This window comes from Colletotrichum karsti (genome assembly GCF_011947395.1).
Source record: "Colletotrichum karsti strain CkLH20 chromosome Unknown Scaffold55, whole genome shotgun sequence".
Lineage (NCBI taxonomy): Eukaryota > Fungi > Ascomycota > Sordariomycetes > Glomerellales > Glomerellaceae > Colletotrichum > Colletotrichum karsti.
Window position 1 is genome coordinate 123,320 of NW_024065955.1, and position 11,548 is coordinate 134,867.

The 11,548-nt window shown below is 55.7% G+C and overlaps 2 protein-coding genes across 2 annotated transcripts; both read right to left on the reverse strand.

Moving 5' to 3' along the window:
• Window positions 1-1,389: 1,389 nt before the first annotated feature.
• CkaCkLH20_12174 (cell lysis protein) lies at window positions 1,390-2,759 on the reverse strand (the record flags this gene model as incomplete). The annotated part of the gene is made up of 5 exons (XM_038894887.1): window positions 1,390-1,812; window positions 1,884-2,185; window positions 2,246-2,407; window positions 2,489-2,521; window positions 2,684-2,759. The coding sequence occupies 5 exons, from the start codon at window positions 2,757-2,759 to the stop codon at window positions 1,390-1,392; spliced, it is 996 nt and encodes a 331-aa protein (XP_038739788.1).
• Window positions 2,760-6,384: 3,625 nt separating this feature from the next.
• CkaCkLH20_12175 (GTPase activating protein) lies at window positions 6,385-9,741 on the reverse strand (the record flags this gene model as incomplete). The annotated part of the gene is made up of 3 exons (XM_038894888.1): window positions 6,385-8,368; window positions 8,475-9,085; window positions 9,139-9,741. The coding sequence occupies 3 exons, from the start codon at window positions 9,739-9,741 to the stop codon at window positions 6,385-6,387; spliced, it is 3,198 nt and encodes a 1,065-aa protein (XP_038739789.1).
• Between the last annotated feature and the right edge of the window lie 1,807 nt (window positions 9,742-11,548).

Sequence of the window (11,548 nt, forward strand, 5' to 3'; positions counted from 1 at the left end):
ACGGCGAACGGGGTATGGGCGGTTATATGGAAGCAGCTACACTGCTGCGTTCCAATTTGCATTGCTTTATGATGAAGTATTCTCATGGACTCTGGGAACCTCTCCTGCTTTCATTACACGGGCTAGACTGCCCACTTGCTAGTATTATATCGTACCTAAGGAAAGCAAGACAATATTCGACGACTGTTCGTACACCTTTCTGTTTTTGACGTTGTGAATCTCGTGATTCGTCCGGTGGAAGAGAAACCAGATGCCCCAGGCTGTGTGTGATACGAGCGCCTTCCCCCCCTCGACTTACACGGTATTTCTTGATAAACTTCATCGAGGCTTGCGATTCAGTACTGACGCCTCTGGCTCTCGTGGACCGTGAAGCTACATAGTTCTCTCTTGCCAGCTTGACAAGTAATCTCGGCCCCGGCCCGGGCTGCCAAATACAAAAGGTTATGGTAATGGTTCGAGGGTCTCCCAGCCCCCGTCTTCAACGATCATCACCTCTCGGCTGATAATTCAGATGATGTAGAAATAACATGGTCTGTGGAAGGATGGATGCAGTTGATGCGTCTGCCAAGTGGCGCGTCCGTCTGGGAAACTCTCCCGTCTTGCTGAATCCACAGTTCCTCGACAAATCAGTGGGATGATGGACACCTCGACATGGGATCAGATCGGGTCAAGTACGCGGGTGAGCCGAAGTGCGATGAGTTGTTACTCCCACGTCGAGCCAAAGTTGGAGTACTGTCTAGTAAAGACTCGGCCGCACTGTTGCGGATCGAAGAGTTTAAATTTTGCCTTCTTTTGAGATAAGTACTGCTTTAGTTTGTAATGTGCGCGGGTTTGAAGTCGGCAACTCCGTCACGATGATCATGCAAGCACCGTCTATCTGGCGTGCTCGCGACCTGCCGTGACTGAGGCTGCTGTTCAGAGACGTCGGAAGTTGGTGTACATGGGAGTCATGGGTACGGTCGACACCCAACGGCTCGTCCTCTGAGTTTCACCACACGAACAGATGCATCACAAGTTAAAATGACTAGTCTCATTGCTTCCCCTAGACAATCTGATGATCCCCCTTTCGCCAAGCCGTGTGCCATGAAAAGAGAACCGAAAAGCCAATACACTACACGCGTACACGATAATTCGTTTCACGCCCTAGTCCCCCGTGTCCACTCGGAGCGACTACCTGATATTATCCTTTTGTTGCTCAATATGTGCAACCAACTCCTGCCCAAACCGACCGCAAAGCCTTACCACGCCAAAGATGTCGTAGAGAGAAAGTGGTGGTGCGTAATCTCATTCATGTTCGTCATGAGTCGTTCCGTTGTCGCCAGACCAGTGGCATACGTCGTATCCGCTAGCCTGTGTACACTCAGAAAACCAATTCGAATGAGAGGACGCTTAGGAGGCGACCATGGGAGTCTCCTTCTCGGGAACGACGGGCTCGTCGTTCTCGAGCTCGGTGCTGGGAGCGGCGGGGAAGTCCTTCTCCTCGACCTTGGGGGCAGCAGGGGCGGGCTTGGGGACAGCCTCGGGAGAAGCGGAACGGCGGCCGATCATCTGCTGGGCCTTGGCGGTGTAGTCGCCCATGTACTGCTTGGTGATGTCGGCGGCCTGGGCAGTGTGCTTGCTGGCAACGGTGCGGAGCTGGCTCGTCTGCTGGTTGATGACCTCGCCGGCCTTGTTAAGCTGGGCGTCGATGAGCTCCTGGTTGGAGGTGTAGATCAGAGGAACACCGAAGAGCGCGGTGGTGCCGATCAGGGCAAGGCCCCAGAGAGGGACGATCTTGACGAGGTAGTAGGCGAAGAAGGCGCTGATGAAGGCCTGTTGCGAAGATTGGCGTTAGTTCGGTGATGATGTCAATAATTGTGGAGTGGGTCACGCGAGCAACTTACAGCAACAGACGCAGTGACGTTCTCGGCAAAAAGGATGCGCTGGGCCTCAATCACGAAGAAGTTGATGAGCTCGTGGACGTCTCCTATCATCGCATCGAGCGTATCTCTGGGGATAACGTAGTATCGGCGGGGGCGCAGCTGAGAAGCCAGACCGTTATTCAGGACGAGCTTGCCGGCGACCTCGGCGAGGACCGTGGTGCCAAGCACCATCCAGGTAAGCTTCAAGCTGTAACGCATAACATCGAGGTAGCGAGCAGCGAAGATGAGGGTGACGATAGAGGCATAGGCAATGGCCGAGGCACCTGCGGGTAGCTAGCTGTCAGTCGGAGTCGGGTTGTAGGCGGAGCCCGAAGATCACGTACGAGGGTTGTTCCACGAGATAAGCTCGAAGAAGAAAGAGTGGTAGTGAGTCAAAGGCTGGCCGGTGGCAGCGGGGTTGGCAGGAGTTCTGCGAGAGGCAGCGAGGTTGCTGAACTCGGTAGAGGCCTTTGCGGACTGGTCTCTGACATTCTGGGCGACGGGGCCTGGAAGAGAGGAATGTCAGTTCAGGGCTCGCTAGATGCGCCGCGAATACGTCATGCGTGGCAGGAACCGAAAAAACATACCGTTGGCGATCTGGCTGTAGGCAGCAGCAGCGTCTGGAAGGTATTTGTTAGCTTATCGGCGTCGATGGGCATGAAGATAAAGCTTGAAACACTAATCGCCCAAGTTAGCCGAATATTCCTCAGAAGACGTGATGCCACGGGAGTCGCGGGACGACTGGAGCTGAGCTGGAGCTGCGCGGCGGCGACGTACCTTACTGTCCTTGGTGGCTTGCACGTAGGAGTTGCCGTTGGCAGAGGGAGCCGTAGTCGGGGCGTCCGGGAAGTCGGCCATTGCGATCAGATCACGAGGGTGTTGGTTGCGATGTGATTTGTGTGGTGTTGTGGTTTGGAAGAGTCGGGTTGGGTGGTCGTGTGAGGCCGGGATCTGCTTTAAAAAGCTACGGCACGAGCAGCGGGCAGCGTTTCAAGAAATCGGAGCTTGCGTTGGTGTGTGAGGAGGGAGAGCAGAGCAGGACAGGACAGCTGAGTATAGCAGGTCTGATGAAGATAAAGGGCGGAGGTAAGGCCAGGTGGTAGGTTGGATTTTGTTTGGATTGTGATGATGTGGAGGAAGGTCTGGAAATCCAGGCAGATAAAGCAGAAACCAGAGAGGTGTGTGGTGTGTGGGAAGACGGAAGGGAAGGGGAGGGGAGGACGAAAAAAAAAAGACTTTGTGTGTAAAGTAGCGCCCTGGGTGACAGTGATGCAAATGAAGATGGAAAAGAAAGGAGCACGCAGAGTCCACAGGGGCCGTCCGTGCCAACGCCAGCCCAGGCCAGCATCCAGCTCCAGCAGCATTCAAGCAAGGGCTGCCAGCAGCAAGCACCTCACTATCAAACCAAACCCGCTAGGTCAGGTCAGGTTAATTCTCGATTTGGCAGACAAGTGACGCTTTTGCCTCCAAAACAGGTCCCGGTGGCCGGCGAGAGGGCCCACGCCGCAGGCGCAGGCGCAGGAGCTTTCCTTCCTTCCTATGCGGTTCGTTTTATCACCTCTCCCTCTCCCTGAAGTATCTCACATAGGTATTCCACTCCTCTTGACTCTGTACACCCACGGCTGCGTACCTGACCTGTCGCACGTATCGCAACTCATCGCCACACCTGCTTTTTCACCTCTACTCATCAACATTCGCCGTCCAATTGCTCAGGTATCTTATCTCCACCTGCTGTCCCCAAGGACCCGACCCAAAACCCAAGACTGCAAGACGGGCAGAAAGAGAGGGTACTCCCCCCTGGTGTACGGATACCCTGGCTCGGTCGGAGTTGTGGCTAGTGCCCGCTCCAGCTTGGTTTGCCGCAACACCTTGTGATGACGCAAAAGGTGTGCCACAGCAACCAATCGACCATCAGTACTACGCAGTACCCATCGACTACCTCCCGCTGACGGCACTGCGGCGCCCAATGACGAGGTATCGCAGACGTCGTCCCTTTTTTATTGCATATGCGCCTACCGTTGGCCCACGTCTTTGGCGTCATCCCACCGTAGCTGCGTGCTTTCTGGGGGCCGCTAATTATGCAGCCAGCATGTGACGTCCATCGCGTCTTGCCGTGCTGGAAAAAAGTCCAGACCAACAATCCAACCCAGCCAGCCTGCAGCCTGCAGATACCTTGAGGTAGCAGTAACAGACAGACCGCAGCACGTCTGAAGGCGGCTGGACGTACGTACATACATACATACGTATGTCAATCCCTCCCAACCATCTCATCATTGCGACATTTGCAGCTGCCGTGCTGAGCTGAGCTAGCCCGGACACAAAACCAGAAAAACCTGAAACCATGGCATTTCGATATCTGATGTCGTGGCTTCTTTCTTTGCCCTCGTCTCTTCCTACCTACCCGCCACCTTACCTCACGCTGCCGTTAGCCGCCCGTGTTTCTTCAACCTACCACGACCTTCTCTTCTGCCCCTCCATCGATCGCATTTGAATTCGGGGATTCTCCAAAAAGGCAGAGCTGAAGCAGGCATGGCCCTAGCTCCAGAGCTATGCTGTGCCCGTAGCGCGGCGCATTATGTGGCCCCCGCCATCCACTCCAGCCCCTCCTCCTCAGCAACCAAACAACAAAAAACCCCACGATATCACCCTCAATCGCGGTTTTTATCTTGTTGCCAGGACGCCCGACCTCCGAAAAATCTCTTTTCCGTCCGCGATATCACGGTGTTATTGCCAGCTCATCAGAACAGACCCAAGCAAATATCCCAGATTTTACTAAGAACAAGACCCGCCCGCAGGAAAACGATCATCGGGAGGGCAACCAACAGACCGGACCGGACCCAACACACCGCCGCCTTTCCTAATCCCAAGCACTAACCAACCGTCGTTGGAGAAACAAGTCAACGGCAACCGCCAGCTGTCGCGCTTACTTCTTTCTTTCATCCGGGGTTCCACGCCGACCTCCCGCCCGGCGCGGATCCGGCAGACCGGCCTTCTTTCGACACCATGGAGAGCACGTGCCCCAACCCCCAGCACCCACCGACACGTGCCAAACGCCGCCCGGGTGATGGAGATGACAACAACGTTGATTCTACTTGACAGAATGCAGAACGAGAAGAAGAAATAAGAACGACACTCACCGCCTCGTCCGTGCTACTTCTGACACATCGTTCGCCTTCCCCGGTAAGATGCCAAAGAAACCTCCAACGCGAGGGTGCTTTCCGCAATGGCTTCAAACTCAGGGGAGCAACATGGGCATTCGTTTGCGATCAAAACTATTCTTTGGAAAACAAAAACATCTTGATAACATTACAGCCACTCACTTACCTGTACAGTCATGTCAAGTTTCATCAGCGACAATCCAAAAGCGCTCATCCATCACGAGTAGCAGCTTACATTACATGGCGAACCAGTCTACCACCCCTCAGCCAGAGCCCATACTATAGCAAACACCCCAGACATCAAAAACCAAACCCTCCACCATGTTATTAAAGTCACAAGTATTCCGCAAAAATCGCCCGAGAAACAAAATAGCACCTCTTGATAAACACCATCCAAATCCACTTCCACCACAGCAACATAACCAAACCAGCGATATCCCAGTCTCAGCTTCAGGCCTCGCGCCACACACACGCACCCATCACTTTCACATGTAAAACCACCTCAAGCTCGAGCTGGAAAATATATTAACCCAGGGCCAAGGTGGCAAGCTCTCCGCCGTCGCGAAGCGCACCGCCACACAGGGGTCCAAGTCCCCCAAGTCCCCCAAAACCGCAATCGTTGCAACGCTGGCCGCCGGGGCCCGGCCGAGAAGGGTAATCCGCCCCACCACCGGATAGGGGGCGGGGGGAAAGCCCGTCCAACTGAGTATGTTGTGTATCGCACATCGAACGACGAAAGGCTCTCTCTCACAGGGGACCAAGAATACCTTCACAGTGAACGGATTCCGTTGTCGCGTCATGATTCAATTCCTTGTCAACTACAAAACTTCTACTGGGTAAAGTTATACTCTTCTGTATTCTGATGGATCTGATGTCCCATTTTGCTCCGTCCGTCTGCCCCGGAAAAAACAAACAAATGGGGGGGGGGGGGCAGCGGCATAAAAAAACAACAACATCCCTAGTCATAAAGACGAACATCCATCCGTCTGGGGAATTGCGTCTCCCTCAACTCCAATGCTATGTGTAAGAATGGAAGTGGAAAGAACAAGGGCAACAATCTCTAGAATGCAAAAGAAGAAGAAGAAATGTGCTCCCCCAACGTGGAAAAAAAAAACGCTTGCCAGCGTCCCACGGATGCAAAAAGGTGTTCCGTTCCCTTTTCTATGCGATGATGATGAGCAGATGGCAAGACACAGGGGGCCTGGTACCCGTTGCGAATGCCGTCCCGACCAGAATGCAAAATGCTCTAGATGCTCCGAATGCTTCCGTTTTCTGTTCCTCGCGGAACGCCCGATGTAGTCATGATCGATCGCGCTTCCTTCTCTCTATCGTCTCCAGCCCCAGAATCCTCCTCCCGCCGCGGGCGCGGGAGTCGCCGGCGCTGTTGCCGGCGCTGGTGTCGGCGCCGGGCTGGCGGGCTTGACGGGCTCTGTTGACGCGCCCGTGAGCCGGCCGAAGACGCCCATAGCGGCTGTTGCGGCTGCTCCCGCTGCCGTCGGCGCTGGTGTCTCCGCGGCGGTGACCAGGCCGTGCGCCTTGCGCAAGCTCTCGAGCTTCTGCTTCATTTCTTCGGCCTCTTGCCTGGCAATAGCTTCGGCAGTCTTGGCCTGGACGAGCTCCAACAGGAGCGCCTCGGTCTGGTCGTCCACCGGCATCGGTGGCGCAGAAACCGGAGCTGGAACGGGAGCCGTCGGCGGCGGAGGAGTAGAGTCGTGGGGCTTGGACAGTGAAGAAGACCGTTTACTGAATATCGACCCGGCCTGGGATGGCGTCGACTTGCTCCTACCCAGTTTCAGCTCCCTCAGGCCGGTGCCGCTCGCAGAGCTCTTCCGCATGGGCCCGTCTCCGTCGTGATGATTATTACTCTCCGTGTCTGCGGCCGAGGCCCGCGCCCTCATAGTGTGTATCTGCTTCTCGAGTCGTTGCTTATCCTGATGGAGGATGCGTGTATGCGAATGGGATTCCCGGACTTGGTCCTTCAAGGCGGAAATCTCCTGGTCCAAATCGTGTATCTTTCGGTCGTACGTCTGGGACTGCGACACCGCGCTGGCCAGTTGATCCTTGAGTTGCTGCAATTCCTGTTGCATCTGCGACTTGGATCCACCTCGCGATTTCGGGCGCTCATCGCTGCTGTGTCGCCCAAACCTCCCTTCGACGACATCAAGCAGGCTCGACAGCTCCTCAGGGGAGGGTCCATCCAGTCCATCAGTCTTGGCACTGGCCACGTCTCCCTCGCCTCCCTCGCGTGCCTCAGTTGCGGGGTCGTTGTTCGCCTTGACAGTATCGACGCTCGCATCGGTGCTGACAGAGTCGTTGCTGGCCTTCTTGCGCAAGCCGTCAAGCAGCGACCGCACGGCCTGCTTGTCCTCCTCTCGCTGTTCCCGTTCTTGTTGTAGTTCGCTCGCGAGTTGGGCGTGATTGCGCTGCAATTCGGTCAATGCGGCGAGAAGGTCTTCGATTTGCGTATGCAGGTAGTGATCTTGCGTCTTTTTGACACCTGTTCCGTTGATGGATTTGGCGCTGTTGCCGACCGGGGTGGATTCGCGGAGGGAGGCATTGTCGTCGGTGGTGTTTGCTGAATCGCGGGAGACGGTGGTGGCTTCGGTGGACGCAGAGCTAAGAACGCTAACGGAGCTGGCTTCCATCGAATTGAGGGTGGAAGCCAGACTCTGCTTGGAGGTGCTCCTTCGTAACATGCTCAAAGGCCGTGACGGAGCGGTGAGGCCCGGGCTCAGGGTGGAGGAGGACTTCGGGGAGATGATGGTGGAGGAAGCCCAAATGCGGCCCAGGAAGCGGGAGGCTGCAGAGGTCACGTCCGAGGAACGCGCCGCATTCGCACTAGCGATCTGCGCGTCTCGGTACCCCTGTTCCAATTGTGCCAATTTCTCGCGGGTTACAATACCCGATAAACTGACAAAATCCTGGACGAACTCATCTGCGTTGTAGTGGTAACAATCCCACAGACCTCTCGAAAGGAGAAGTTGCATAACGTCCTCGAGCTCGGTGCACGCTAAAATCCGGGCCTGATTCTTCTGCATCAGAGATAGGGCGACCCGCATAAGGGTCTCCGGGGCCCCCTCGGCAAAAATGACATCGTAGATGCGAAACAGCATTGGCAGGGGGCATGTAACGGCAAAAAAGCTGAGGAACCACTGTGAAACGTACGCCGGATCGACCTGCAGTTCTTCCAAATGGTTCGATACTGGCGTCAAGTGCTCGCGCAGAAGCTCTCGAAACTGGTAGATGCGCACATGCAGTCCTGACAGGTCTGGCAGGAAACAGCTTCGCAGATCATAACGTTCCATCAATCTGCCCATCCCAATGTTAGCTTCGACGTTGCATCCCCTAGAAACAAGGTTTCTTCTTTGCCTAGAGCCTCCCTAAAGTTGGGATCAACTCTTTTTTTGACACTTACCGAACCAATACACAGAATGCCTGCTTATCAGGCATGTGCATCAATAGCGGGCCGACGAGGAAGGCCAGTCCTTGGCAGTAGCCAATTTTCGTGTCGTAGAGGCTGAAGCATTTCAGCACCCTGCCCAGCATGCGCTGTCCGTCGCCTTCCGGGTCGCGGAACATGTCGACCCCGGGGAAACTCCGACCCAGATCTTTGCCAATAGTGGCTTCGTAGGGGCTCGTCTCGCCCGAGAATCGCTCGTACTGTTCTTCCAACGCGGTATCCCTGGCGCCCGACATGCTCTGCCACACGACGCCTCGCAGCGGGGGAGGGATGCCTTTGCGGATCTTGTTGGACAGCAGCGTCGGCAGACGGGCGGCGGTCTGCTGGTAATCTTTGACCAGCGCGGCGTAGAACTCGAGGTCGGTCATCGGCGGTGGCGGCAGCATCGAGTATCGCAAGGCCGACGGCGTCGGCCCCGTTACCATGTGCTTTAGTTGTGCCATTGAGGGTGGTCTGGGGCGATTGGAGGCGGCGACTTGTGTAACGGGCTGTGCTTTGATGCTCTTTGGGTTCGTAGCCAATTTATCGTTTTCCTTCTCGAGCATAGCCAGCAACATAGCCGTTGACTGTTGGTGTTGTTAGCATAGCGCGCGGCAGAAGTGACGAGCGGCACACTTACTCTGTCGGTGTCTGCGTCCCTAGGCTCTTCTGCCTCTGTTTTTTGCAATTCGTCCCAGTTCACTTCTTCTTCGTCTTCTGATTCCTCGTCGACGGGTGTTCGGGTCTCTGCCTCGTCAAGTATGCCCCGCGGTGAGACCTTTGTAGGTGATACTCTCGACACCAGCTCTCCAACCTCGTCACTTTCCTCGTCCTCGAAGTCGACAAGCTCGTCCTGGAGACTCCTCGTAGCGCTCGTCGCTGGCAAAGGGGTCGCGGGATCGCTCGGCGGCGTTGCGTCTTCTTCGTCGTCGTCTTCGGCCTCGGGTGTGTCTTTGTTCTCTGCGGCGATGCTCTCTGGAAACGGTGCCTTCTCGATGCGAACTGTGCTAGGTCTCCTCCTGGGTGGCGAGTCGGGGCCGACGTTGGTGTCTATGGTCAGGACGGGCGGCTCAGACAGCCTGACGGTTACCATGGAATCGTGGGCCTCCATTTTGGGCGTCGTGTCCCGGCGGTGGGTGTCGTCGGCGGCGGCGGTAGTTGCTGGTCTCGACTCGGTTTTGGCATGCGTCAGCTCGGTGTTGTTTTCGACTTCATCACTTCGTTGCTGCGGCGCCGGCTCCATTGGCCAGGCGGACTATGCCTCGACGGGTATGTTGTTGGTATTCTGGGGAATAGCGAGTGTGTCGACTGGAATGTGGACTCCGTAGTCGGATGTGCAACTCCCAATGGCGGTAGGAGGGTCAGCGATGAGAGCGCGGCCGCGGACCAGTCACTGGGCGCGGTCATAAAACGCAGACCAATCTCGCTGGACCGGAATCGAGATTCGAGGTTCGAGGTTCGTGGAGTTGGGAGTAGGGGTTTGTTGTGTTTGTCGGCGGGAGTTCGGGAGTCGGGTCAGTCGAGTCCAGTCCGGGCAGTCCAGTTCCTCCCCTCGAATCGGGTGCCCAATGAATGTGCCGAGAAGGGAGCGCGAGCCTCAAAGCCAGGAGAAAGACACACACACACAAGACCACAAGCAATGCGGATCCCGGATGTGCACAAGGTTGGCGGCAGTAACACGACAGACCAGACAGCGGGTTAGGGTGGACTGAATGAGAGCGCGTGAGTGACGGGAGTGAGTGAATGGGTGGAACTTGAACGGCTTGGACTTTTTGGTGGCTGGCTCTCCCCCGAAATATCTCGTCCAACGGTTTCCCGGTTAAAGAGAAGGGGGAAAAAAAGGCAAGGGGGCTTTTCTGTTGGCGAAGCGAGGGAAAATGGAAGCAGAGCCTGGAATCCACACGCGCACACACACACACAGGAGCTCCTTGAAGGGTGATGCTCAGGCTTCGGCGACTCGGTAAGGAGTAAGGTCTGGGTCTGTGAGGAATGAGAAAAGAGGGTTTGGTTGGACGGCAGCAGAGGGGATTGGCCTGTCAGGCGCGGCGGCGGCGACGAGTTGTGACTTGGGGTCGTGAGTGCTTTCTCCCTCTCGCTCTCTCTGGTTGTGTCGTTTCATCGAGGGGCCAAGAACGCTGAAACGCTGGAGGGAGGGGACGGGGGAGGCGAAAAGAATGGTGGTCCCCAGGGTGAATTGAAGGTGGGCTTGATTTGCAGGCGGGTTCCAGTTCCAGTTCCAGTCTGCAGCACCTCACCTCAGTTGCAGCCTGCAATGAGTTTAGGGGGCCGTTCTCCGTTGCAATGTGAGAGCGAAGTCGCCTCCAGGCAACTCCTTATTACTGTGAACAGAAGCCTTTTCCGCGTCGTCAATGTCGGGTGTGCGAGGCAAGACAAGGGCAGTTGAGACTTTGGGAAGGGTGGCTACAGTCTAACGGTTCTCGTCTGAACAGCACCGTCCGAGGTCGAAGACCGGAAGCATCCACACCGGTAAAAGGAGCCGGCGCAAGTCGGTCGTGGTTGCCAAGTGATTCTTAAGATAGGATGCCTAGCCAGCTAGCTTCCCTAGCGCAGGTGGTAAGCAGGCAGGCAGGCAGTAGTAATGAGGAATTCTAGCTAAAAAGTCGAGTTACCTAAGATCACCGTAGGTCGCGTTCCTCACCCGAAGATCGGTATGGTGGGAAAAAAACAACATAAAAAAGAATGCGGGATGTGCACAGGGGCGGGAAGGGAAGAGGAGAGGGGCGGCGATGATCAGCAGATGAGATGGGGTTGCGTTGGCACTGGGGATTCAGCATTGGGGCGATTCGAGACTGGTCTGGAATGGAATTGAAGCGGTCAAGATCGACGACGCACTTCACAAACAAAACGCAGTGCATTGTGGTGCCCTCTGCCAAAACCCCCCATGTCATTCCAACGTGGTGTTACCGTTGTCAGCTCAAAAACACGAGGAAAACGGCCCTGAAGACTGCCCGGATATCATATCAGGAGATCATGCTATCATTATTGCGATGGTGGTTGTGCTGTTTCCGGCATATCTTGGTACGTGTAAA